The 27,172-nt window shown below is 42.2% G+C and overlaps 1 protein-coding gene across 1 annotated transcript; it reads right to left on the reverse strand.

Annotated features, from left to right (window-relative positions):
- Positions 1 to 1,089: 1,089 nt before the first annotated feature.
- LOC122411368 (uncharacterized) lies at positions 1,090 to 8,958 on the reverse strand. The gene is made up of 2 exons (XM_043420116.1): positions 8,883 to 8,958; positions 1,090 to 2,567 (listed from the first exon to the last, which is right to left on the reverse strand). Exon 2 carries the CDS (start codon positions 2,560 to 2,562, stop codon positions 1,090 to 1,092), a length of 1,473 nt encoding a protein of 490 aa, XP_043276051.1. The 5' UTR covers positions 2,563 to 2,567; positions 8,883 to 8,958.
- Positions 8,959 to 27,172: the final 18,214 nt, after the last annotated feature.

Genomic DNA, 27,172 nt, shown 5'->3' on the forward strand with positions numbered 1-27,172 from the left:
ACTTTTACAATATGTTGGGCGCCAGCTAATTCCGTCAGGAGTTAGCAATCAATAAATAATTAATTTCAATAATTTGACTCTATTCTCAAGGTGGGAGGTTGAGGACCCGAAATGAGAAAATAGGAGAAAGGACAGACCTCAAAGAGAGAAAAGAAGAAACTTAGACAAGTACTTACAATATCTCCGTATAATATATGAGATCTCCAGTTATTTCTCTTTGACAAAATATATAACGTAGACGATACAATACTTCGACGTATACTTCGCAAATACAATTTAATAAATTTAATTGACAGATTTGGGCCGGTACGTTCGCCGTTTGAACTAGAAGAAGTTCCCAAATTTGACAATGATAATTTCTCTATTTCAATGAATTCTAAAATGTTTCCTTTCGGACTGCCGATCGTACAGTGTCCTGTGTGTCGCTTTTCGGGAATATTCGGGCCAACATCCCCTCCAATAATCGATTCGTTCGACCACTGATCGACGCGCAGGCGCTCGTGAGATTGACGAAATATGTACTGTTCTAGGGCGACATCTTTTAGGCCCTTGCAAGTAATTTACGCTTTGTAGCGCAACCGCGTAGTTTGAAACGACCGTGCAGGGATACACTGGTCGAACGACGGAGGACGGAGAAGGTTCAACTCTAGCTTCCTGTCACAATCTCCCCCTTCGAACTCGACGTCATCCAGGAGACCATTGTCCCACTGAATCCGGGAGCCTGTACTAGTAAAGTCCGTTCTGCTCTCTCACCTGAAATCAGTCCTTGAAACATCCCACTTTCTCGTTTCGGGAGTAGGAGAGGGTCAAAACGTAACTTCCACTGGAACACACAGGGTTTCGTGTTATAAATGGATATAATTCGTAAACTTCATGAAAGTATGAACAAAACTAACATCTCAAAACAGTGTACTAGAATAGACAACATAAATTTTACATGGGTTTCGTAAATAAGTGATTAACCAAGACGCGAGTAGACATAATACGTGTAAGTAAAACAAAAATGAAAAATAAAAAGAACGGAAAGTATTTTGTCAAAGTTATGTAGAGGAGTTGTTCCCTCGTTGTTCGTGTAGTCGGCGTACTTCATTACTGCTTACGGGAGTCTCGCTGCTGCTTATATTTCGAGGGGATAATGACCTTGATTTCCTCTCCATCCGATAGTTCGGGCCGTTCTTCCATTATTTCGTCAAGAGATTTCATGACGAACGGTTTTTGCAACGCTTGGATGGCCAACAACCTCTTTGTTTTTGACAATTCCTCGGCGGTTGCGGCTGCGGGATTTGCCAATTTCTTTGCTCCGACGAGGGCCTTCTCTCTGATCAGGAAAGACCGAATTTGGTTAGCGGTATCTCCCGGGTCAGAGAATCGAACCATGTGCCTTTTAAGCGTTCCTTTAGCTTCATTGACGATGTAACGGTGGTCTTCTGGGATCCGTTCAGTTGGCCAGGTTGCATAGTTCAGTCTGAGCCAATCAACCAATCCGGCATAACGAATGTTACAATCTGGACATTCCGGACAGTAAAGACTTAAATCCCTTGAGCATCCCAGGCACCTCCCCAGGGCCATTTCATGTTCGATCCCATGAGGATAAATGCAGTCCTGAGCCTCGAAGCCATCCGCTCCACATACTTGACAAAAGCCTGGGCGATACGGAAGCTCGCAGTTCTTGAAGTGGTGTCCCCGGGAACGACAATTTACGCAACCAGCCACATGTTGTTTGCCGACTTGTGTGATGAAGGTTTGGGTGCCACGATCGACCCGTTTTGACTCCATGCGGCTTACCAGGTGTTCAGCGCGTTTATTAATCAATTTTTTGAGTAAATCCTGACTCAAAATGCGACAATCGGCTACGTACAGTGGTGGGCGGTGTCCCTGCGCTATGAGTAATTCCGGGATTCCCAATTCCCTTACGACTTCGTCGAAAGACGGGAGTTTGCCTAACGGCAATGGTTCCACCATCACGGACGGGGCAACTACCGCGTTTCGTATGTCGGTTGATCTTTTTGGTTCTCCTGAGGCATTGGTGCTTAACGGATGCGGTTTCGTCTCGATCCTTTTCCTCTTCAGGTTTTCGGCCTGGATATCTGCCGGTGTGGCCTTTTGATATCGTGCCAGTTTCAGTTTCGGTGGCGGGAGGTTTTTAATTTTCTGGAGCAATTCCTCGACCTCTGCGGAAATCCGTGTAGACGAGGTCGTTGGGAACGGTCCCGCGGCACCAGGGTCTTCATCCGAAGACTCATCATCGGGAGATTCCTCGGACAACTCAGCCTCGGGATCTACGTTTTGAGTGGACGTGACAGTTTTTTTCTGGTTAACCTTTCTTGATTTGGCAACCTCCTCGTCAGATGATGGAGAGAGACCCAGATTTTCTTGTCTGCGTCGAATTTCCTTCCTGAGGGCCAAGGATCTCGCTTCCACCTCTACTTGCTCTCGATATAACTGGCACAAGAGGGCCCCTTCCTCATTGATTGACTTCATATAGCTGGAGACCCCGTCGTTTTTTCCCTCGTTGTCCAGCGGAGGTTGTCCAGGGTTCTTCGCTTCCGCTTCATCAGCCATTTTGTCTAAATACAGATTTACAAATTTCGTAAACTCCGCCTCGGTATTTTGAGATCCGTAACGTAATATTTACCTACGCTTTTATCATTTTTATCCGCTAATTCGACTACCATCGGTCCAACTACTCGCTTTATTATAGCTGGCCCAACGTATCTATGGCCTAATTTGGCAGCGTAGCCTTCACTTTTGTTACTGAGCTTTTTATTCGGGTAGTAGACTTCCATACCCTCTCTTAATTTAACTGTTTGGACATGACTTGAATTTGCTTTGTCAAGGCGTTTCTCTTTATAGGATTTCATTTGTTGTTCTATTTTGTGACGAAATTCATCAAAAATTTTCATTTTCTGTACCCATCCCAAGATCGACTCGCTCGTTATCGACTGGGGATTCTCGACTACTTGTTCCCTGAGATTTAGTTGAGCTTCGCGAGCATGATTAAGGTAGAACGGAGTGATTCTACTACCGGCATGTGGTACTGTGTTGTAGGCGAGTTGAAGTTTAGACAAAGCTTCATCCCATTCATTCTGTTTATTTTTCAAACACGCTACAATCATCGGTTTTATCGTCCTATTCACACGCTCTACTGGATTTGCTTGAGGATGAGCAATTGGAGTTGTTAGGTGTTTTATTCGTTTCGCCACAAGTAAAGCCTCTACGTCTTTATTTATATATTCAGTTCCATTGTCGGTTATTATGGACTCAGGAATCGCCCCCCAACGATCAAAAACTACCTCCAAAACCTTGACGACAGTTTTTCCGGTTTGTTTCCTTACCGGGAATAATTCAATATATTTTGTATACAAATCTTGTATAACAATTATATATGAATTACCCTTTTTTGATCGTGTCAATGGGCCTACTGTATCTACCGATAATTGAGCCCAAGGTTTTAGCAGAGGTCTTGTAGTTAAGGGACCTTTCAACGGATTCTGATTAAATTTTACTTTCAGGCACGTTTCACAATCTTCCACAAATGCTTTTACGTCTTGTGACATCCCGGGCCAATAATAGTTTTGTCGAACTCTTTGATACGTACAGTCCCTGCCTAGATGACCGGCGTGCGGACTCTCATGATTGTCTTGCAAAATTTTCGGAACGTCAGAGGGTTTGACGACTAATTTCCAAGGATTTTCGTCGTCTATGAGCATTTTGTCAAAATCCGGTCGGTAATAATATAATTCGTTGTTTTCAATCTTCCATTCGTGGAAACGGTTGGGGCTTTTCTCAACGAGTTCCCACTTTGAATTATACCAATCCGCATCACAGATTGTCGATAAGAGAATTTTATCTTTGACTTGTCCGATTACTTTCTCCCATCCACAAGGGTCAACATCTAAATCGAACATACGCGACAACGCGTCCGGCGCTTCGTTAGTCGTATCCCTTCTATATTCGACGGTCATTGAATGTTGAAGAAGGTAAATAGCCCATCTTGCTAACCGGCCTACGGGATTTTTCAAACCATAAAGCCATTGCAAGGCCTGATGATCTGTGACTACTTTAAAAGGCATTCCTTCGAGGTAGCATCTTAATTTTTTAACAGACCAAACCACTGCCAGAAACTCTTTCTCTGTGGTGGTGTAATGCATTTCTGCTCCTCTTAGCGGTCGACTAAGGGCCTCTGTTAAGTTCTCTTTTTCGCTGTTCGGATCTTTTTGAACTAATATTGCTCCTAACCCGAAATCGCTGGAGTCTGTATAGAGGACGAACGGTTGACCAGGTGTTGGTGTATATAATCTCGGTGCATTAATCAGGGCGGCTTTTACTTCGTCAAATGCCTTTTGTTCAATTTCGGTCCACTGCCATTGAACTCTGGGACTAGTCAATTTGTTGAGCGGTCCCTGGATTCTAGCAATGCCCTTTAAATGACGGTGGTACCAATTTACGAGGCCATTAAATTGTCGAAGTTGCGTTCTATCTTTGGGGACTGGAAAATCTATTATTGGTTGAATTTTCTCCGGATTAGGACGCACACCGTATTTGTCAACAATATAACCTAGGAATTTCACTTCTTTACATGCGAAGCTGCTTTTCTCACGGTTTATTATTAACTTAGCCTCTCGGAGAACTTCAAAAACTAACGCTAAGAGCCGAAGATGTTCATCAAACTCTTGACTAACGATAATCCAGTCGTCTAAATACGCGAAAACCTGTTCTGACCATTTATTTGGGAGTTTTCTTTCTGTAATCAACTCCTGAATTCTTCGTTTTAACTTGTCCATTAGGCTTTGGAAAGTGGACGGAGCTCCTGTCAAACCATACGGCATTCTAACCCATTCGAGGAGTCCTTTACCCTCGACAACAAATGCGGTGTATTTGCGACTCGCTTCATCCATTGGAATCTGGTGAAAAGCTTCACTCATATCCAGTGTCGAAATAACTTTAGCTTGCCGAAGTTGTGACAAAATTGATTTCATATTTTGTAGAGGGTAGGCAGGTTTAAGCGTTTGCCGATTTACTGGACGATAATCAATGCAAAATCTCAATCCTCCATTTGCTTTTGGGGCAACGACCGGTGAACAAGCCCAATCGCTGTTACTCCAAACTACGTAACCCTTTTCCAATAGCCTATCTACTTCCTTGTCAATAAAGTCGCGGATTGCTTCGCTACGGGGATATGGTTTCTGCCTGTGAGGCGTGTGGTCTTTTAATTCAATTACGTGTTTTGTTAACGTCGTCATTCCTGTTGATTCGACTTCTAATTTTGAAAATTCGGCATCTAAGACTTTAGTTAACTGGTCCTTTTGTTCTACGGTTAAAGTCTTCATTTCAGTAGGTGTTACTACGCGATGCGATAACGGGTATTCGTAACGACTTCCTTCTAAAGTCCACGTTTCCGCACGAGGATTTACTTTGACGCGAAACGTTAGCCAAAAATCCATTCCGAGTATTACCTCGTTCGATAAATTTGGAAGGATACTGAACCATTGTGGACCAAAAATATCACCCACGTCTATTACAAAACACGTACCCCCTTTAGTTCGAGTAATCGATCTATCCCCGAGGCGAACTCCATTAGACGATGTTGTGTCTGCTTGCATTTCTTTTACTTGGAAATTTTTGACAATTTCATAAGCTGATTGACTAAGGTAAGACCTTTCACTCCCGCTATCTAAAATACCGTGAATTTTTATCCCGAAAATTGAAACTTTCACCGGTATTCTTGTAACATTCCTTGGTTCAGTTAAACCGTTTTCTGCACGAAATATTCGTCTTTTTGACAAAGTTTGTATTTCGTCCGATGTCAATCCGGGAGGAACCCAATTTTCTAAATTTCGTGTTTCATTCACGTTACGGTTATATGCTGTAAGGTTTACCTGATTTTCTATACCCACGGTCGCGAGCTGTAAGGTATTTTCAACTGACTCATCCGGGAATGAGAGTTCCTTTAAGTCAAATTCGCTATCTATTTTTTCCTCGTTGTTTGACAAATCTTCAGTTAATTCTAACTCTGTGAGTGAAAGATGATCTTCGACTTCTTCGTGTAAGCGCAGGCAACTAGTTTCTGCCTCGTTACTACCTTTATCGAATGATTTTACTTGTTCAATATTATCTTTTCTCACACGATTTGTTTCGTTTTCCTCGCTTTCGCCCCTTGTGACAGCGGCCTGAGGCTCGACTACTGCGGGGCTTCTGCGTTTCCCGAAACTGTGCTACAATTTTTATTTTCATGGCCTATCTTTTTGCAAAGGATGCATACAACCTGTCGTTCGGCAGTACAAAAGCGTGCTGTATGCCCCATTTGCCCACAGTTGTAACAAAACATTTTACTCGGGTCCGGTATGAATTTTCCGCGAGGCTCTTTCGCTTGTTGTTCCATAGCTTTATTTTCTTTTTCAAAACGAGTTAAATTATTCCCCAGTCGTTGTTTTGTCAACGTTTTTGACTTAGCTTGTGAGGTGTTTTGACCGCGCGGTGTTCTATTTGAATTTTGTCGAAATTGCAATAACTGAATAGGTTCTTCATCTGTATCGCTTTCTTGAGGCGTTTCTGTTCCCTCTTCGCCCCCTAGTTCCTCTTGCAAGTATCTTAATTCGCTTTTCGTTGTTTTACTTCGCGGTTCTCTCGATACGTCTAACGATCGACGATATAAATAATTTCTTTCGTTAATATAGTGGAGAAACTCGTCGTAATCGTAGATTGGCAAATTTAGGATCTCGAATATCAAGCGCGGATTGAACTTAACTAAGATTTGCTTTAATTGGTCGCGAAATGGCGGAGGACGTTGCATACGTTCGAAAATCAATCGTGCACGACACGTAAATTCGGCTAACGATTCACCCTTTTCTGATTTTAAATCTCGAACTTCAAGAAAAAGGTCACCGTCCTGTTTTTTAACACCCCACTGGAATCTAAATGCACGCGCAAATTCTTTCCAGTTTCTCCAACGCCCTTTATTAAGCAAATACCACGCTCTATAGGGTCCTTCAAAAACGCTAGACAAGCACGGGATAAACTGGTCCCTATCTATTCCGCTCGAACTGAATTGATCCTTCAGGATTAATAAAAATTGCTCGGGATCTTTTTCGGTACCGGGAAATGTTATTTTCCAGTTACTGACTATTCGGCCTATTTTCATAGCAGAATCAAGGTCGCGATTGTACATTGTTGACAGTCCGGTTGCTCCTCTTTCGCATCGTTCGGAATGAGGAGAATAGCGATTTGATCGTGCTTCGCGACGTCGTTGACGATCGTCGTCAGTATCACTCGAGTCACTCGTTTGCCAAGAGAGTGCTCCTCTTCTTGGTTCACTAGACGAGTTTTGACGGAAATGTCGGGAATCGGGTGTGCGATCCCCGTCACGATTCGAATGTTCGCCCGTATACATTATTTCTCGCAACTGATCTTGTGTCACGAAATTTTCCGCAGTAATTGTTTCACCCCGTGGACCTTGACGAGATACCGTTAATCTAACCATTCCGTCCAAACAATTTTTTATAAGTTGTGAGCTATTGACAAAATCTGAATTTCTATTTTGTGTGGCGTGGTCTGTTTGACGAGATCTTTCACCACAGCACACATTTACAGAGTCTACTAATTCATTCGCGTGATTATTTTCTCTGAATCTAATTCTTCGCGAATTTAGTACGGGATTGTCAACGTTGTTGTTTACGTTGCCCATTTGATATGTTGGTTTGGGCCTCTCTACGGGCCCGGTAGACGATTGGGTTTCTCTTCTTTCGAGAAAATGCACTGGTTTGTGTTTAGGTCTAGCCCCTAACGTTCTATACGGATCACTAATATTTTTTTCGTCGCGTGTTTGTACGTCCACATGCGGCTCGTACGGCGCATCTAACAAATTAAAACATTTTTCCCCATATGCGTATGAGCTTTTTGGGTCAAATAAATTATTCCGATTTCCACGGGTGTCTACAGACGGACAACTCGTAATATTTTGACTTCCGCGGGTGTCTACAGACGGAGCACTCGCGGCATTATCACTTTCCGACAACAATTGAGCGATCTCTTCATCCTCGTTCGGAGAAGGATTTCTCTTTTTCTCTTTTTCTCCCCCCCTCTCGAATCTCAATGACGATTGGAGGGAATCTACATAATTACTTTTTTCTTTTAATTCTATTAAAACCTCTAACTCTTTGTCAAATTTACTTTCGAGGTTTTCTACCTTTTGCAAGCGCGATTCAACATTATCAAGTTTTTTCTTTATTTCTTGATTTAAATTCTCGACACTACTAGCACTTCGTAGCGTTTCAAATGGGATTGGGGTGGTACCTCTCGAACCTCTCCCCCTTCCTACTGCAATGCCTGTCCAAACAGACGTGGACAGCGCGTCGCTTACTTGATTATCTAAAATTATTGTCGAATTCGTAGCTGCAGGTAGGGACGTTCCCCCTCCGACCGCTCCTTCAGTACTATCTCGCTGTAAGGGCTCAGTCGGAAACGCGAAATTCTGTGAACCCCCCCCTTCAGACTGGGGTAAGAGTACATCGTTTCTCGATGTCCCTGCACCACGAACTTTCCACATGGCCTTTTGTTTATTAACAATAACTTTTTCACCCGAACGAGTTGTTCTTTTAGGTGGAGAATAAAACATGGATGTCATTTTAATTCATTTTCAACTCCCAAAATCCTTCAAAGAGAAACAAATCTTTTGACAAATACTTGTTTATAGCCCATTCGCTATTTAGATACAAAATTTTATTTTTCAATATTTCAAGGGGTGCTCTTCATTTGTCTATTTAAAAAAAACTCAGTAACATTATGTTAGGATTCGCGTTCGATATCCGCACATATTCTTTTCGATTTAAATTCACATTATTGCTCGAGACCAGCTATAATAATTACAAAATTCAATTACTCACCGAAATTCGTCGTTAGCCTTCAATATTCAACTATGTTGACAAAGTCTTGTTGACGTCCTCAGACGTAAAATTTTTTCACCGTGACTCTGACGCGATACAAAGACGTCACGCACAACAATCAGGTTACAGTCCAGCAATCTGTATTTCGATGTGATATATAAAATTCGAATTAAATTCTGTAGAATATCTAATACTTATCGACTAGAAAGAGTCAGTAAGCAGAAAAGATGTAGCAAAGGTTTTGTAGAGGCACGAAGTGTTGTAAACACACGCGCTCGGGCTCGAGAGCCGTGGCTCGCGCGAACAAAGACGGCTGTTTACAAATTGGTTCGGCCAGGCGTATGTTTACGTCGTCTAAGCGACGAGTGTTTCGTGGCTCTATGTAGAAAAAGAAATATTCAAATTATTAACTCGGACTTTTCAACTTTTACACTTTCACCGAATATCGGGAATATTTTACGTTGCTTGAAATAAATTAACAACGAACGTTACAAAATAAATTAACAGAAAATTTCATAAATAGGACTTTGACGAATTTCGTACTTTCACGTATATAACATTTTCTATTCAAAATTCAACCCGGCCCCACGTTGGGCGCCAAATGAGACGGGTCTTTCTCCTCTCGTTTTATTTGACGAATTTACCCTCACCTAACGCGGCCTGGGTCAAGGGCTGTCAGGGCTCTAGTTTAAATAATATTACTTTTACAATATGTTGGGCGCCAGCTAATTCCGTCAGGAGTTAGCAATCAATAAATAATTAATTTCAATAATTTGACTCTATTCTCAAGGTGGGAGGTTGAGGACCCGAAATGAGAAAATAGGAGAAAGGACAGACCTCAAAGAGAGAAAAGAAGAAACTTAGACAAGTACTTACAATATCTCCGTATAATATATGAGATCTCCAGTTATTTCTCTTTGACAAAATATATAACGTAGACGATACAATACTTCGACGTATACTTCGCAAATACAATTTAATAAATTTAATTGACAGATTTGGGCCGGTACGTTCGCCGTTTGAACTAGAAGAAGTTCCCAAATTTGACAATGATAATTTCTCTATTTCAATGAATTCTAAAATGTTTCCTTTCGGACTGCCGATCGTACAGTGTCCTGTGTGTCGCTTTTCGGGAATATTCGGGCCAACATCCCCTCCAATAATCGATTCGTTCGACCACTGATCGACGCGCAGGCGCTCGTGAGATTGACGAAATATGTACTGTTCTAGGGCGACATCTTTTAGGCCCTTGCAAGTAATTTACGCTTTGTAGCGCAACCGCGTAGTTTGAAACGACCGTGCAGGGATACACTGGTCGAACGACGGAGGACGGAGAAGGTTCAACTCTAGCTTCCTGTCACAATATCTGGTTTTCGTAATATACACTGCATGTATCACACCACATACCACTATTTTGAATAAAATAAATACATATTGAACACTTGATTAGATAAAAAATATTTTTTTTTTCACCCCGCACTTCGTAATGTCGGAAATCCGATTATTATAACATCAAAAGCTGACAGCTGACTGATGGGATTGTATATATAGGTATATATTCATAAACTTTATTCCGCTGGAACGGTACAGCGAGTATCCTGACCAATCACAACTCATTATTTCTGTAGCCGGGATCCCGGGACTCGAGCTTCCATAGAAATGGGTTATAGCTGGCATCAAGAGGCCTTTGATGGTGTTCTGTACAGACACGGCAAATCCATAAATGTGTTAGTAACTTTTGCATAATCTTGAGCCTGTGCAAAGTTTTTTCTCAGCATTCACGCTACTGATCGTGTTGGTTTCGTGCTCATTCGAAAGGAATTTTGAAAATTAGTCTCCAAACCAATTTTTGATTTATAAAAAATCTCCTGAGCTCTGCAATTTTAGAAAATTACATGCCAGTTTTACCCCCACCACCGCGAATCGTTTTATTCAGAGAAAGTATACTCGGCGAGCCTCGGGCCAGCAGACGACAGGGCTGTCAATGTACTTGTCCCGAGACTCTACCGAGTCTCTTGATCTTAGACTACTGCTGCCTCGTTTACAACGATCTGTCAAACGAAAAAAATGATAAACTTCAAAAACTTGTGAACTCTTCTATCCGTTTCATTTTTAATCTCCGTCGTGATGTACATATTACCCCCTATCGCAGATGTTTGGGGTGGCTGTCGGTCAGATCTAGGAGGCTCTATTTTTTGGGCATCACTGTCTTCAACATCATACGCAACAATGCACCTGAATATCTATGTGCACTTTTCCCGCGCTCAGTCCCTGGAACTCGACCTCCTCGAAATCGTCTTCCGGAACTCTTTGCTATTCCTAACCATCGTACCTCCACCTACCACAACTCCTTTCCTCTTGCTTCTATGTATTTTTGGCACTCCCTTCCTTTTCACATCACTTCCCTTACATCTTTCTCCGCTTTTAAAGCTTCTCTCTACGCCTACTTGTTTGAGCTTGAGTCCGGCTAGTTAGTTAGTTGTTATACTGCTCTCACTCTATCTCTTGTCTTTTGATCTCCTCCCTGATGCTGCCTCTTTTTCGTTTTTCGTTTTTCGCTTTTCTTTTCGTGTCTCTTATGTTACTCTCATCTAACCTTAATATCTTTCTCTTTTATTTTTATTACTTGACAATGTATCTTCTTAAACCTGAAAAATTGTTTTCACCTCAACTCTTTTTATATTCATTTTATTCTCACTTTCTCTCTCTACTCCAGCCTAATAATTTTTAGTTTTAGTTTTTAGTTCTAGTTTTAGTTTAGCTTTGTGGCCTACTATACTATACTATATTAATCTTCGACATTTATTTTGATTATTTTGATTTTAATTTTATTCTGCACCTACTCTTAGTGTACACCTCCTTCGTTTGTTTGTTCTTCATGCTGTGTATCAATTTCATTATTATATTTTGTTTTATATTATATTTTATTTTTATTTTACCTTATATTTATTGTTATTATATAGCTTTAAATGTCTCTGCTTGTATTATTTTCTTATCTTTTGCCCTTTGGAGTATACTCCGCGGCATAATAAAATGCAATCAATCAATCAATCATACTTTCGACGACCGATCTTGCACTCGTCAATTTCAACGATTTCGCCAACCCCTCCCAAAAGACCTTCTGCCTCGAAAGCATTATCCAAAGCGACCATGCACACTTCCCGGCAAAAAGCAAATCGGTCGGCAACAGTTTCTTTCGAGACTTGTTTGTTCTAAATAAGAGAGCTTTCGCGTATGGTTTGCTCGAAGGTCATTCTGGTGCCGAAACAATATGTTATGACCATGCTCGGCTGAAATGTGGGACCGCTCGAACCAGGTGTTCTCGGCAACGGTGGCAACATGGTCATGTTAATTTTTTTTTGCATCTAAATTCGCCAACCACGGAATTGTCCTCATATAGAGTCATATTTTTTTTATGCTTGGAGCAAAATCGGGCTGACGGTATCAAACCGATTTCACGAAGCCAATGCAAAGTCCTATGATGATCGGGTAAGATTGAAAACAATTTAAAAACATTGAATCCGTCATCCATATTGAAAAGCTCCTATAAGAACAAAGACAACGGAAAAAAAGTAAAACTGGGATAATGAAAGCAAGGAAAAAGAAAAAAAACAAATATAGATATAGGGGGAAACAGTCAACAAAGATATATTGAACCGAAAGTGTAGTAAGAAAGATGTATGACGATGAAAAAGCGAAAAAAGTCAGAAATGAAAATCAGTTCAAGTATCAACAATACGACAGCAGCGTTTAGAAATTACCTCGATTGGCGCGATGGAATAATAGAGTGTTTGGGATATTAATAAGCTTGGAAAGTCCAAATCCCCTCTTTATAATATATATATATATATATAGATAAAGAGTCAACCTGAATAAAGAATATCGATGTGTGTGCGGAATCGTTGAGTGGGTCAGAAGCACCTTCGATGTGTGGGCGGAATAGTTAGGTGGGTCTGAAGTACCTTCGATGTGTGGGCGGAATCGTTGGGTGGGTCTGGAGCACCTTCGATGTGTGGGCGGAATCATTGGGTGGGTCTGAAGCACCTTCGATGTGTGGGCGGAATCGTTGGGTGTGTCTGGAGCACCTTCGATGTGTGGGCGGAATCGATGGGTGGGTCTGAAGCACCTTCGATGTGTGGGCGGAATCGGTGAGTGGGTCTGGAGCACCTCCGATGTGTGCGCGAAATCGTTGGGTGGGTCTGGAGCACCTTCGATGTGTGGGCGGAATCGTTGGATGGGTCTGAAGCACCTTCAGCACCGTTTGTTTGAGTTTGTTTGGGCTTGGTTGGGCTTGGTTAGGCTTGGTTTGTTTGGGTTTGGTTAAGCTTGGTTTGTTTGGGCTTAGTTGGGTTTGGTTGGGCTTGGTTTGTTTGGGTTTGGTTATACCAAAACTTTCCAATACGAATACAATTTCATCCTCGTACGCTCAATAATGGTGATTGCAGTACTATTGTAATATGCCTCCGATACAAATTGTAAACCATTCGTACATGCAAAATATATTCTCGCTGACATTGTGAAACGTACAGTACTCACTCTTGTAAACATTTCCTCATCCGAATCATTAGTCTCCTAGATACATTCACACTTCCCTAAATAGTTGCATTCAGGTAGTCACTTGCTATTAGCAATATACGAACGGAATAATTGCAACGATGTCAGCCAAACATCTAAACCTTCACCCAAAACTGAAAAATTTTTCAATATTCCACTCTTTTGAGCCTCTCATAGGAAACCCTGCCGCAGCTCAACTTCTTTTAGAAGAGATGAAGTGTATTCCATCGAGGACTAGCACACCTCCGAAATGCTGCACTGTACATATGCGAATAGAGGACGTAAAAAGTGCAAAGCTTGGTTGGGTATGGCGATGCGCTTCTAATGCTTTTAAAAATAAATTGAAGAAAGGTCAAACAGCGTGTCGAAAATGGATTAATCCGAGTATAAACACTTTTTATGATGGGACAGCCTGTCGGATCCCTCTCAACGACACTATCGCAATAATTATTTGTTTCGTAATGCAAATGAAGGTGACCGACCATATCAATCATCTTACAAATTGGCCACAAAGCAAAGATGATGCAAAAGTGAGCAATAGTAGGGTTTCTGATTATTTTTCGTATTGCCGCGAGATTGCTGAAGTCATCAGCAGCAAAATTCCGAGATAAAGCTCGGTGGCGCTGAAAAAACGATACAAATCGACGAAACTTTTCTCACAAAAAGAAAATACCATCGTGGTCGCATTACGGAACAGATGACGATAGTGGTTCTAGGGATTTACTGTAAAGAAGATATGACAGGTCTGTTCTTCCAGGTCAATGGCAAAAGTAAAGCAGAAATGTGGCCTTTAATGAAGAGGCACGTGGATCCCGATACCATGACAATCTGCACAGATTGCGCAAAACAATACCACGGTATTGAAAAGATGTTCACCGACGGATGCGTACATTTGAGTACGAATCACAGCAAGGGCGAATACGTCGACAAGGCGAACCCCCAGAACACGATAAATGACCTAGAAAACCAAAACAAGTTGTTGAAAACAGCCATTATATGCCGTCGATCGCAAAAACTATTGCACCAATACATGACTCTATATTTCTACAGGAAAAATATCTTTGAGAAAAAGTATGCTCATGATCTAGGGTCACAGATCATGACCTTCCTCGAAGATATTACCAAAGTGTACCCTGGCTATGTAAATAGCGAATTAAAGGAAGGTCTATTTCTCAAGAAGATCAAATCTCCTACAACAGAATCCGAGAAAATCGATCATCTCGTACCAGCAAAAAGATCACGTGCAGCAACTATTGAGGAGTTGATCGATAACGCAACCGATGAAGAAAGCGACATAGAGGCCAACAAAGATGAAGATTTCCTGTAAAAACGCGTGCGCCCACACACACGCACGCACGCACGCGCACGCGCGCACACACACACACACGCACACACACACACGCGCGCGCGCACGCACACACACACAAAACAGCCCTTTTCAGGGCTAAGGAATACCGATGCAGATAACCTCCACGTGGTGAATTCTGGATAACGCTAATAATCTGCAGCCACTTTACATAAATCATCGACGTACTACGATGAAATAATGCAAAGCACGCGGAAATTCGATTCACATCGAAAAATCGGGGAAATAAATGTTTTACTCTTCAAAGCGCTGTAACGCTGAAACTAAGGCTCACGGGAGATCCGAGCGGCCGGAGAGACCCGCGCGCTCGGAGAGATCGGAGCGTTCGGGCCGCCCTGAGCGCTCGGATCGCTCGGAGAGTCCGAGACCGTCGGGCATCCTCAAACGCCAGGACGAGGGCCCGCGCCCTCGCTCCCAGTCGCCTCGGAGGGGGTGTTCGAACAGATATTGTTGCATGCGCGGGTCGGGTTGTGGTTGCTGTCCCTGGTCCAGCACACCGGATTATTAACGTAAGGGTGGGGGGGTGTAACTTGCGTTACTGCTGCGCGTACGCGTACGGTTGTATGTGTTGCCCGTGGTCGGCCCCCGTGGTACAGTATAGTCGTGAATCCTCGCGCGCGTCGTCCCCCGATGCTCGCACCACTAACCGTTCGTCTTCATCGGCATCTGAGTCTTTAAACTCTCAGGGGGCTCGTCGGCGGGAGCTGGCGAGCCCACCCCCGTCGCCGGCAATAAACGACCGACGGTCCGTGAAGTTTCAGGACGAAAGGCGGCAGAGGGGAAACCCCCTCCCAAATTGATTTCCGAGCTTAAAATCGCTCTATCGGAAGTCGAGGCGGAAGTCGAAACTCCGGTGGTAAAATTAAAGGCTCCGGAGCTTGTCAACGGATCAGACGAATTTTTCTGCGATTCCGGTTCGGGTCTAAACTTCATCAAAGTCAAGGCGCTTCACGCCGACGTCCCGTTCGACGCGTCTCAATCGTGCGAATTTACCGGCCCATCGGGTGAGAAATCGATATCCTTGGGAACTGTCACTCTAACGATCAATGACCGCCCCCATACTTTCCATATGGTAAAGGAATTTGTCACAAAAAGTAATGGGCTGCTCGGTAGATCGTTTTTGTGGAAGGAAAGGGCAGAACTGTCCTACCATCATCGTTCCCTCGCGCTGGAGAGTGATCCAGTGCGTCCTCGCCCCTTTTTAACGGGTGATACTCAGCCGTGGCTTTCGCGATCAAACAAAAATGTCTGTTTGATCAGAGCTCGTACGCGTCGTCCGATAGCTTTTGCGGTTACGAACCCAGAGATGAAAGAGGGCTACTTGCCGCGAATCGCGACCGAACCCGGATTGTACATCGGCGATGCATTGGTGTCGCAGGATAACGGAATAAGTCATGTGCTCGCGATTAACACTCTGGATCGCGACGTAGAAATCGAAGTCTCGCCTCAGGAACTATTGCCGTTTGAACTGTACCGGGGGGATGTAATCTCGGGTAGTGAGTCGTCTGACGATGATGCCCCTCCCCCGGTTGATCGCGTCCCTGCGATTATGAAAGCCTTGCGTCTGGATGCTCTGAACGAAGTAGAGCAGAAGTGCGTTCAGCGTATCATCGAGGAAAATCCGATGCGATTCAAACTCCCCGGCGATAAGCTGCCCTGCACGAGCCTCGTGTCTCACAGGATCCCGACGGAAAGCGATCTGCCGGTTAACACTCGTCAATACCGGTTTCCCTCCATTCATCGAGATGAAGTACAGTCACAGGTTGACAAGAAACTTGATAATGGAATAATTGTGCCTTCCCAGTCCCCGTACAATTCTCCGGTATGGATCGTACCGAAGAAACCCGACTCACAGGGTAGACCGAGAATGCGGATGGTCATAGATTTCAGGAAACTGAATGAGAAGACCATCTCGGACGCCTACCCCCTGCCCAATATCCTAGATATATTGGACCAGTTGGGAGAGGCACAATACTTCTCGACCTTCGACCTGGTGAGTGGATTTCAGCAGATCCCGATGGATCCAAGTGACAGCGCGAAGACCGCTTTCTCTACGATAAATGGCCATTACGAATACGTTCGTATGCCGGAGGGTTTGAAAAATGCCCCGGCCACCTTTCAACGATTGATGGATACAGTGCTGCGAGGCCTTCAAGGTGTCGAACTGTTCGTATACCTTGACGACATCGTTGTATTTGCTAAATCGTTGGAAGAACACGAAACGAAGGTTCGACGGTTAATGAATCGTTTGGAGATGGCGAATCTCGTGCTGGAGCCGGATAAATGCGAATTCCTGACGAAGGAAGTGTGTTATCTCGGCCATATTATCGGCCGAGACGGGTTGCGCCCCGATCCCCGAAAAATCGAAGCGGTTCGACATTTTTCGCAACCCACTACCGCCAAAAATATCAGGCAGTTCTTAGGGCTCGCGGGGTATTATCGGAGGTTCATCAGAAACTTCTCCGGTGTTGCCAAGCCGCTTTCTGACCTCCTAAAAAAGGGGGCAAAATTCGATTGGGGATTGGCGCAGCGGCGGAGCTTTAGAAAATTGCGGAAAGCTCTATACTGCGAACCCATTCTACAGTATCCTGACTTTGATCGTGCTTTCGCGCTCACCACGGATGCGTCGGATTACGCGGTTGGGGCCATGTTAAGTCAAAACCATGATGGTTTCGACCTACCAGTAGCCTACTTCCCCCGCATACTCCTCCCGGCCGAGGTGAACTATGGCACGACCGAGAAGGAGTGCTCGAAGTTCCGGCTCGTGTCGGATCATGAGCCTCTTAAATGGATCGGTTCTATGAACGACCCAGGTAAGAGACTCGTCCGGTGGAGACTGGCTCTCCAAAATTACGATTACACGTTTGAATATAAACCGGGAAAGCTGAATGTGAACGCAGACGCCCTTTCTCGTAACCCCGTAAGCCTGATATCGTCATCGACTGACTCGGACTCGAACGAGTCGGAGGCGGGGAGCAAGCCGACAATGGTACTCCCTATAGATAGCGGGAAACGTCGACCGCTCCCCGCTCCTCCGTCGGCTCGCTCCGCGCCTCGAAACTCTAAGACGCCCCGACCCGGTGGTCAGGAGCCCGATAGCCTCTCGTACCCGACGTCAAACCGCCGGTGGTGGGGCGACGGCCGCTCCGAACTACGCCGAGTCGTCCGAGGCTAGCTCGGGAGAGGAGAAACGGCCCATACAACGATTGAGTCGTAGTATGCTTCCGACCCCTCTCCTTTCCCGAAACGCATCTTAAAGAGGCCAACGAAGCCATCAGCTGTGCAGGCAGCGGTCGGTTCGGCTAATAACAATAATAATGATGCCTCGGGGGCATCGAATACCCCGAGCCCCGGACGCCCCGCTCCTGAGGCCCTGGTGTTGCTGGATGCGCCGCCGAGCGATTCCGAGGATAGCACAGTCGTTGAGGAATTACTCCCGAATGAGAAATTACGTGAGCCCCTTCGAGTAACGTTCGAGCGATTCGATGAATCCCTGCGGGCTCTCGAAGAAAAGTTCAACGGTTCTGGAACGGGACCGGACTGTGTCGAGATCGACCTACTCGATCATGTATCGGATGGAGCTGAAGTTGACGAGGAGACCCGCGAGGCTCTCTCGGAAATGGATCCTATCCAAGGTAGGGACGATCGAGTATTAACGCAACGATTGCAGAAATTAACGCAGCGCTTTCGGGAAATCCCGGAAAGCGAGCTGCTACGTAGGGTCAGCCTGACGGGGCCTAATGTGTCCCGTACGAGCGAGCGAGACAGCGAGGCGGACGACGAGGGCGATGCCTTGGAAAACCCTGTGGCGGCCTCAACGCTCTTGCACGAGTCCGTTATAGAGAGAGATAGTCGGCGCTCCGACTCTTTCCCGCGTCCCTCGCTCGGCCCACAGGCCTCTCGTGACGCGGTGGCTCCCGAGCTTCGTCCCTCGCCCCCGCGCGCTCCACTCACTGAGTCTCCTCAGCTGGCCTCGCCCCCTCCCCGAGCCCCTCCGCTGGCACACCGACGGTCAACGAGACTGTCGCCTGTTGCGGAGAAGGAGGAGGTAGCAAACCAAAATGCTTCCCAAGCGTCGGGTTCTCCACGTGGTCGGACGTTGCTAGGCAACGTTGGCCTCACGAATAATATGGGGACTCCCGCGGTGACGTATGAACCGTACCTTGATGTATGGGACGTTCCAACTCCAAGAGCCGCCGCTCCTCCCGAAGTAGAGACTCGCTCCAATATAGTGGGAGATCGCGAGAGTCTCACGTATAAAATGGATAATTACGTACATTTTATCTCCTCCGACGGCGAGGTGGTCACCCCGATCGGCAGGCTTCTGCTCGACTTGGGATTAATTGACCCAGTCGCTTTGAAGGATAAAAATCTGGCGATCGGCCAGATTGCTCTAACGCGATCCGGTCGGCGCAGGATTTTCAGTGTCGTATTTAAATCCAAATATTATGATCGTACCAATCCTGAAAAAATATGGTGCGGGCTCAGGAGTTTGGAGCGAGAATTCGATCGTTTAAAACTGTCGTCCTTCCGAATTTCTAGGCACGGCGATTTTACAGACGAATTGGCCCCCGAAAAATTGGTCTCGATGATTCAGTCCTTATTTGGAAATAAGGGAATGAACATCGCGATTTGCTACGGGAAGGCCCAGATACCTGCTCCGGAGTTAAGGGAGGGAATAATAAGAGAAGCTCATACGAGCCTTATAGGCGGACACAAAGGTGTGACCAAGACCTATAGGCGCATCCGAGAGCGCTTTTACTGGCCCACCCTTAAAAACGAGGTGCAGAATTTCATTCGTAGCTGTAAAGGGTGCCAAGAGCAAAAACTCGTGCGGGTGAAAACTTGTGAACCGATGCTGATTACCGACACTCCCGTAGATACCTTCGACAAAGTCTCCCTCGACACCGTAGGCCCACTGCCTGTCACTCCTCACGGAAATAGACATATTTTAACAATGCAGTGCGGCCTGTCGAAGTATATAATGGTAGAAGCAATCCCCGACTTAAAAGCGACAACTATCGCCGAAGCGCTAGTCCATCGGATATACAATGTCCATGCGGCCCCTCTCGCCATTCTCACGGATCGAGGTGCATCGTTCATGAGCGGTTTATTGCACGAGGTTTCCCGGTTGTACAAGATATAGCCCATGTAATTACTTCGGGCTATCGTTCTCAAACCAATGGGTCGCTAGAACGTAGTCACATCGTCTTGACGGAGTACATTAAGCACTACGCCAACAGCTACGACGATTGGGACCGATTCCTGGGGTACGCTGAATTTTCCTACAACACCAGCGTACACGAGGCGACGAATTTTACGCCGTACGAAGTGGTGCACGGGAAGGTTGCCAGGCAACCGAGTGAATTTCCGTCCGGGGAAAAATTAGCAACGTACAGCGCGTTCGTGTCCAGCCTAATAAAACGATTAAGCGAAATCCACGAAATTGTGGGGAAAAACCTGAACCAGACGAAAGAACGCGCTAAGGGCTACTACGATCGTAAAAGCCATCCGTTCACAGGCAGAATCGGTGACCAAGTATACGTTCTAAAAGAACCGAAAAAGGGAAAGTTCAATAGACAATACCACGGCCCATACACCATTAAATCCATTACGGACAAACACAATGTTATCCTCGAGACATCCACCGGCGAGCGGTTCGCAAAACATGTGGACAAAATTAAAATCGCATATATTTAACCGCTGGTCGATGTGCCGGGGAACCAATGTAGGAACTAGGGCAGCACAACAGCTCTATGTTTCATTTCTTTATTTTCAATCAACTCTATCGGTAATTAGTCTATTGGAATAATCTCTACCTAGGAAAAAAAAGGTTGGGACAAGTACATTGATGGTCCCTCGTTTGCTGATAATTCCATCCATAAAAAAAACTTAAACCAAATTTTTTTAAAAATTGTAAAAAGAATTATTTTATAAAAAAAAATACAGAACAATTCGAAAAAAACTTCATAAATCTTGAAAAAACATTACATTAAAACAAAAACTAATCTGTATCTATTTTTTAAAGTGTCAAAAGAATCAAATAACAAGAAAAAAATAAAAAACCGAAAAATCGGTCTTGAAATCATTTTGGAAACCGATGCCTCATTCTTCTTATTAGATTCGAACAGCTAAATCAACTGAAAAAAATTCCATCTAATTTACGTGCGGCATTAAAATTTATTATATCAATTCGAGGCCAAGTATTTTCTAATGAATTGAAAAAAGTTACCACTTGAATTACGTGCAGCATTAAAATTTATGATATCAATCGGTGGACAAGTATTTTATTAGTAACTCCAAATTTTGACATTATTCAATTCTTCTAAGATGCTTTTAAATCTAAAAAAATCACATGAAAGCTAGTCATATGTTACTCTATGGTGGCAGAGACTTATAAGAAAATCAATTCTTCTCAGACTTTCAGGATCCTCTGGTATTATTCACAAAATTCGACGTCGATTGGATCGATACAAATTATGTTTAAATATGTGTTAAAAGTACTTGTCCGGCCCATCACTTTCCGTTTAAATTGTTCATCCCAATACTAATCAGTGCTTGTCTAGAACTGATGGATCACAATCGCATCCAAAACTGAGCAACTGTAGACTTATCGTAATGAATGTTTTCACCAATAATTCCACATTTGCAGTTGGCAGAATAGGAATACTCAACATACACGTTATTTCATAAGTATTGTTGTCAAAATTTATGTTTGCCTACAGCATTCCGAAGATTTAACTTTTCATATTGTCAGCAAAAAAAGCATCCAAAGACTTTTTGGAACAAGTTTCAAAATTTATTACTCGACAGGCCAGGTGGAAAATGTATAACTACACTTATATCAACACCAGAAACTGTTTTGAGAATCTGATATACAAAATGTGCGAATAATGATCATAGTCGGAAACCACTTGAATCAGGTTACCACAACCAGCATGAAGAAATGGTAGAAAATTAAAGGACACATATTAGGCAACCAATTAATAATATGTATCGATCCGCTCAATAGGAAGCAAAATATGGGAATATTCAAAAATAATGATGACACAAAAAATAAATTAGAAAACATTTATTCGATTGGAGTTTCTCACATTATATATACTAACAGTTCCGTGTGTTCTTGTTTTATTAATTATCAACCATAATATTTCAGATCGCAAACAGAAAATTTGACGTTATAAGTTGACAAGCATTTTTTCTTACAACTTCCAGACATATTTTTGATAAACTGATTTGCCTTATTTATATTAATCACTAACTATGCGAACGTATGTTACATATGTCCCGCACTTCGTAACGTCAAACCCCGGCCGGTTCGTTACCACACAGCTATCAAAGGGAACTCGTATATATAACCTACATAATTACACATGATATATAATCACGTAACTGACGATATATTTACACTGAACAATATTCCGCGCACTCTGGTTTAATTGAAAGATTATCTCAGTTGACACTTATCTCCAATCGAATGAAATAATGAAATCTTGAAAAGTTTCGTTCACATATGCATCGCGCATTTTTTATATTTTTTATTTGCACACACAGATCACAGTCTACATTTACGCGGCCGCTTTTATACCGGTTTAGTATACCACAAGTTTTAACAAAATTAACCACTTTTCACTAACCATTTTCATTTATTAATTAGAGTCCGCACACAACAGCACTTTGGGGATCATAACCTCACCTGTCAAAATGACGTTCACTATGAAAACAAGTCTCGGGTGGTTTCGGATGTGCGTATCGATGTATTGATATCATATAACCTATTTACAAATGATATAAATGATAAACTTATTTTCAGTCAAACGAATTAATGAAATCTTAAAAAGTTTCGTCGACATGCACCGCGTATTTTTTTATTTTATTCTTTTTTACACACGTCGGATCACAGACTACATTCACGCAACTGCTTTTATACCGGTTTAGTTTAGCATTCCACAGGTTTTCGACAGGCAACCTGTGGAATGCTAAACTATCTCATCTAACGAAGTGGTACTATGCACTTCGTTAGATGACCAAAGTTTTCTTTATTTATCCCACACGCATTCCATAATGTCAAAACTCCGTTTGTTTATACGATAATCGAAAACTGACACATGGTTTATATATATATATATATATAATATTCACGGCGTCTGAGCGCGGTCGGGGTAAGACTCAAAAGTTAGAAGGCCTAAAATGGCGAACAGGCATTCTGTATAACGCATATATAGATATACAGAATGCCTGTTCGCTATTTTAGGCCTTCTAACTCTTGAGCCCCACCCGCGGTCGGCCTAGCAGCTGGAGGAGCCGACATCGTTGAGCCAATCAGAATGCGTAGAGGCACAACTCTACTACCACTAACTACGTCAAAACGCGTATACGTATACGTCGAACTCGTGATGTGTCAGAAACTTTTGCATAATCTTGAGCCCGTGCAAAGTTTTTTCTCAGCAAATACGCCACCGAGAATGCTGATTTTGGGCTCATTCGACAGAGAACTTCTTAATTAGCTTAAAGTTCAATTTTCAAAGGCGTACATAACTCATGAGCTTCGCTATTAAAGAAAATCACATGCCAATTTTACCCCCACCACCGCGAATCGTTTTATTCAGAGAAAGTATAGTCTCGGCGAGAGCCTCGGGCCAGCAGACGACAGGGCTGTCAATGTACTTGTCCCGAGACTCTACCGAGTCTCTTGATATAAATATCTCCCCTGGGAATAACTGTATGACTAATTAAACTGATTTGGGAAATAACTCTATCTTGAATATTTCTATGTTAGATCATCTTTTTTAAATTATCTTTATGTTGAGTCATTTCTATTCGTATACAAATCTCTGCTTAATTATTTGCAAAAAAAAATCTCTATTCTGATAAAACTATGTTTTTTCATCGCTACTCCTGTACAACTTCATTTTGTTAAAATTTTACTCACATTAAATAATCGACAATCACGTCGCGCTGCTATATTCAACGAATACATTATCTTTTGCCGATATAGTAGAGGGAATAAAATTTTGTATACTGGTAACCCGAATGATTACATCGTCTCGATCACGGCATCGTGTCTAAATATTATTCTGCTGAAACTTTTTCTTTATTTATAGGAATAAAATATGTAAGTTTTTGTTTGATAGAAAGAAATATTAGAAATACTAACTGACTTTTTAAAACTTAAACGCTGCAGGGAGCCTTCAGACACAGCCCCGAGTATCGTGGTTGTGTCCGAATACATTTTCAAAGGGGATTCGTTTCGAAACACTCGTTTATAAATGCTTTTGATAAATTTTGAAACCATGGTGTAATTCAACACATTCGAAAAACGAATGTGGCAAATTCATGTATGTTTCAGGCTCGTGCAATTTTTTTTCAGGAATGACTGATTTATTAAAAAAAAAAAAACAAAACATTATATACAAGGGAAATAATCGCAATCGACATATTTTTGCTGATTCAACAGGTTGGTTCATTTTATTTTATTATTACCAGTAATAGAAATCAACACATAGTACCGATAGTGAATTACCTTTGGACACATTTTTTGTTAATTGTGGAAAAAAACTTCCCATCCTCTTACAAGAATATAAATTGGACCGTGAAACATCCCTCGATTAAGTTCTAATAGTTACGAAGCAAAACACAGATCGTAATAGTTTATAAGCAATACAGGTATTGGTAATACTAGCGAATGAAAATAATCTTGAGCTGGTAAGAATGAAGAATGAAAAAAAAAACTTCACTGTTTCTCTTTCAAGAAGAACCATGTTACTTGTTTATATTTCGTGATTGGAGGCGCATTCTTTCAGGGCTGCAATTACCGGTTCACGGATATTTATGGTTGACTTTTATGTGAATCCATTTACATTTAATCTGTGTTTTCCTTAACCAAAATCGTCACAGGAAATTTGTGTTTCCCACTATGCGGAGCACATACATATGTAGATGGTGTAGATCTTCATGGTATGTGTATTTATTGTATACGTATCCCAAGAATTCGCCCTCTGACTAGGAATTCCATTCATATTTCTTTAAGCTCGGAAAATTTCATAACACTTTTTAGCGGGAGTGATTTCTTATGTCCGAATTGTTTATATGCCGAAACAATGTCAATTTTTCGAGTCAGTCCAAGATCAATGTTTCAGAGACATTCAAAGAGTATCTGAAAATAGCCAAATGCTTACGTGACATTTCTCAATTCTCGATGCACGGGGAAAAAATCATAAACGATCATGATATTTTTAGTAGAATCAATTTTTTCCCCTGTATATTGGAAATCAAGAAAAAACAGCCGCGCATCTAATTGGCTATTTTCAGATACTCTTCAAATGTGTCTGAAACATTGATCTCGTGTCGACTCAAAAAATTGACACATTTTCGTAATATAAAGAAGTCAAAAATAAAAAATCACTTCGGCTAAAAGAAGAAAAATGATTAGAATTCCTGGTCAAAGATCAAATTCTTCGCGGTATACGTACAATGGATATACATACCATGAAGATTCACACTATCCATCAAGACGATATGTATGTGCTTCGCATAGTAGTAAACACAAATGTCCCGTATCGATTTTGGTTGGGGAAAATGGTGATTTAAGTGTTAATGGAATTCACGTGCATCCAAAGCCAACCATAAATGTCCGAGAGCCGATAAATGCAATTCTGAAAGAACACGTCTTGAACCACGAAATACAAGCAAGTGACATTGTGGAGGTAGTCTTCGACGAGTGAGTTTCAAAATGATATATTTGAAATTCTTTTTTTTTGAAAACTATGGAGTCTTTTGCAACTTTTTGCAATTATCTTTTGCAACTTTTTTCCTCCTTGATAATTTCAGTTGTATTTCGAAATTCTCAAGTTTTGAGGTTTTTTTCTAGAAATGCTTTTTTTTTTAAAGTTCTTATAAAAAAATTTAGAGGGGAAAATTTCGTCAAGTTGTATGTTATTACGAATCGAGATTAGGAGATATACTCTCGTTCAAAAATTTGGGTTCACCCATCGAAATTTCTACCCACGCTAAAAGTTCGATAATTCGGTCAAAAATCAACAGAATAGAATTTAATAAATGTCATTTCAAGGAGAACAAATTGAGCTTCCATTTTCCGCTTCTTGAATTTTTTCACGAATTATTTTTAACTGGCATGCACTTTAGAACAGCGCCGTTTTTTAACAAATTTTTGGCCTTTGTAAACGGGCTGCCAATGTAGTAGAAATTTTTATCTCTATTTTTCTCAATGACAGCTTAGAAGGGGATGGAAAAATCTTCATTTTTGTTTTTTTTTTTAAATATCGTATGATTTTTTTTCGCTCGGTTATCCTAATTTTAGCTGAAAGCGAGGAGTTGTAAAAATTGTGGCACATTTCGAAAACTTTGGGAGTTCCGAGGAAATGTCAAGAGGATGTAAAGTCGTGTCGCATATAATAAACTTGCTCTAATTATTTTAGATTTTTTTTGAAAATTTTTTTTCGATCTTTTTGGTCAGGTTTTGACTGACAGTAACTCGAGAATTATGGAGGTTGGGATAAATCTTCGAGAAGGAAAAAATGTTCATTCTATAATTTTGAACTCCCTGACATTTAAAAAAAAATTTTGTCGATTTTTTCCAACGTCATTTTTTGTCACGTCATGGTAGCAAAACAATCAACAATTGTTTTTGGATGGAAGCTCAAGATTAATTCCCACAGATAATAGTGTAGCATTTAACAAAATAATTATAGATTTCCGGAAATTATTGAAGTGATGAGTCGGAAAGCAGCGCATCAAATTATAAATCGACAAAGATTAATCATTCGGCCGCCCATTCTCGATTCAATGAGGGATCTCGGAACTATGCTCCAAGATTGGACTGTTTCTAGAAATATATATAAGGGCCATTTTACAGCTGATGATGGCTCCATTGGCATTGTGTTTTATGATGATGATATGCTTCAGCACTTTAATCTTGCCACGGAACTCCATATAGATGGAACTTTTAAGGCAATTTAAAAATGGACAATCTGTGAGAAATACATTTAATTTATATTGATTACAAAATGTAATTCATCACTTGAAATTTTAATATTTTCAGTGTGTTCCAAGGTCACCAAGAGCCTGTCAATTACTTTTAATACATATAAGACGAGCTGATATTGTAAGCGAATGATTGTAATGAATATGCATAAATATTCTATAGGAAATTAGCAACTAATCATCGGTTGATGATTTTTAAAGGGTTTCCCAGTGATATTCGTGCTATGTGAGAGGAGGACGGCGAGTTTTTATAAAGCGATGTGGGATTTTATAAAAATCAAGGCACCTGGGCTGGTTGATCACTTAAATGTCATAAATTCAGACTATGAACGGGCAATCCTTTCAGCTAGTCGCTCGGCTTTTGGTG

The sequence above is a fragment of the Venturia canescens genome, chromosome 5 (assembly GCF_019457755.1).
Source record: "Venturia canescens isolate UGA chromosome 5, ASM1945775v1, whole genome shotgun sequence".
NCBI classification, from domain to species: Eukaryota; Metazoa; Arthropoda; class Insecta; order Hymenoptera; family Ichneumonidae; genus Venturia; species Venturia canescens.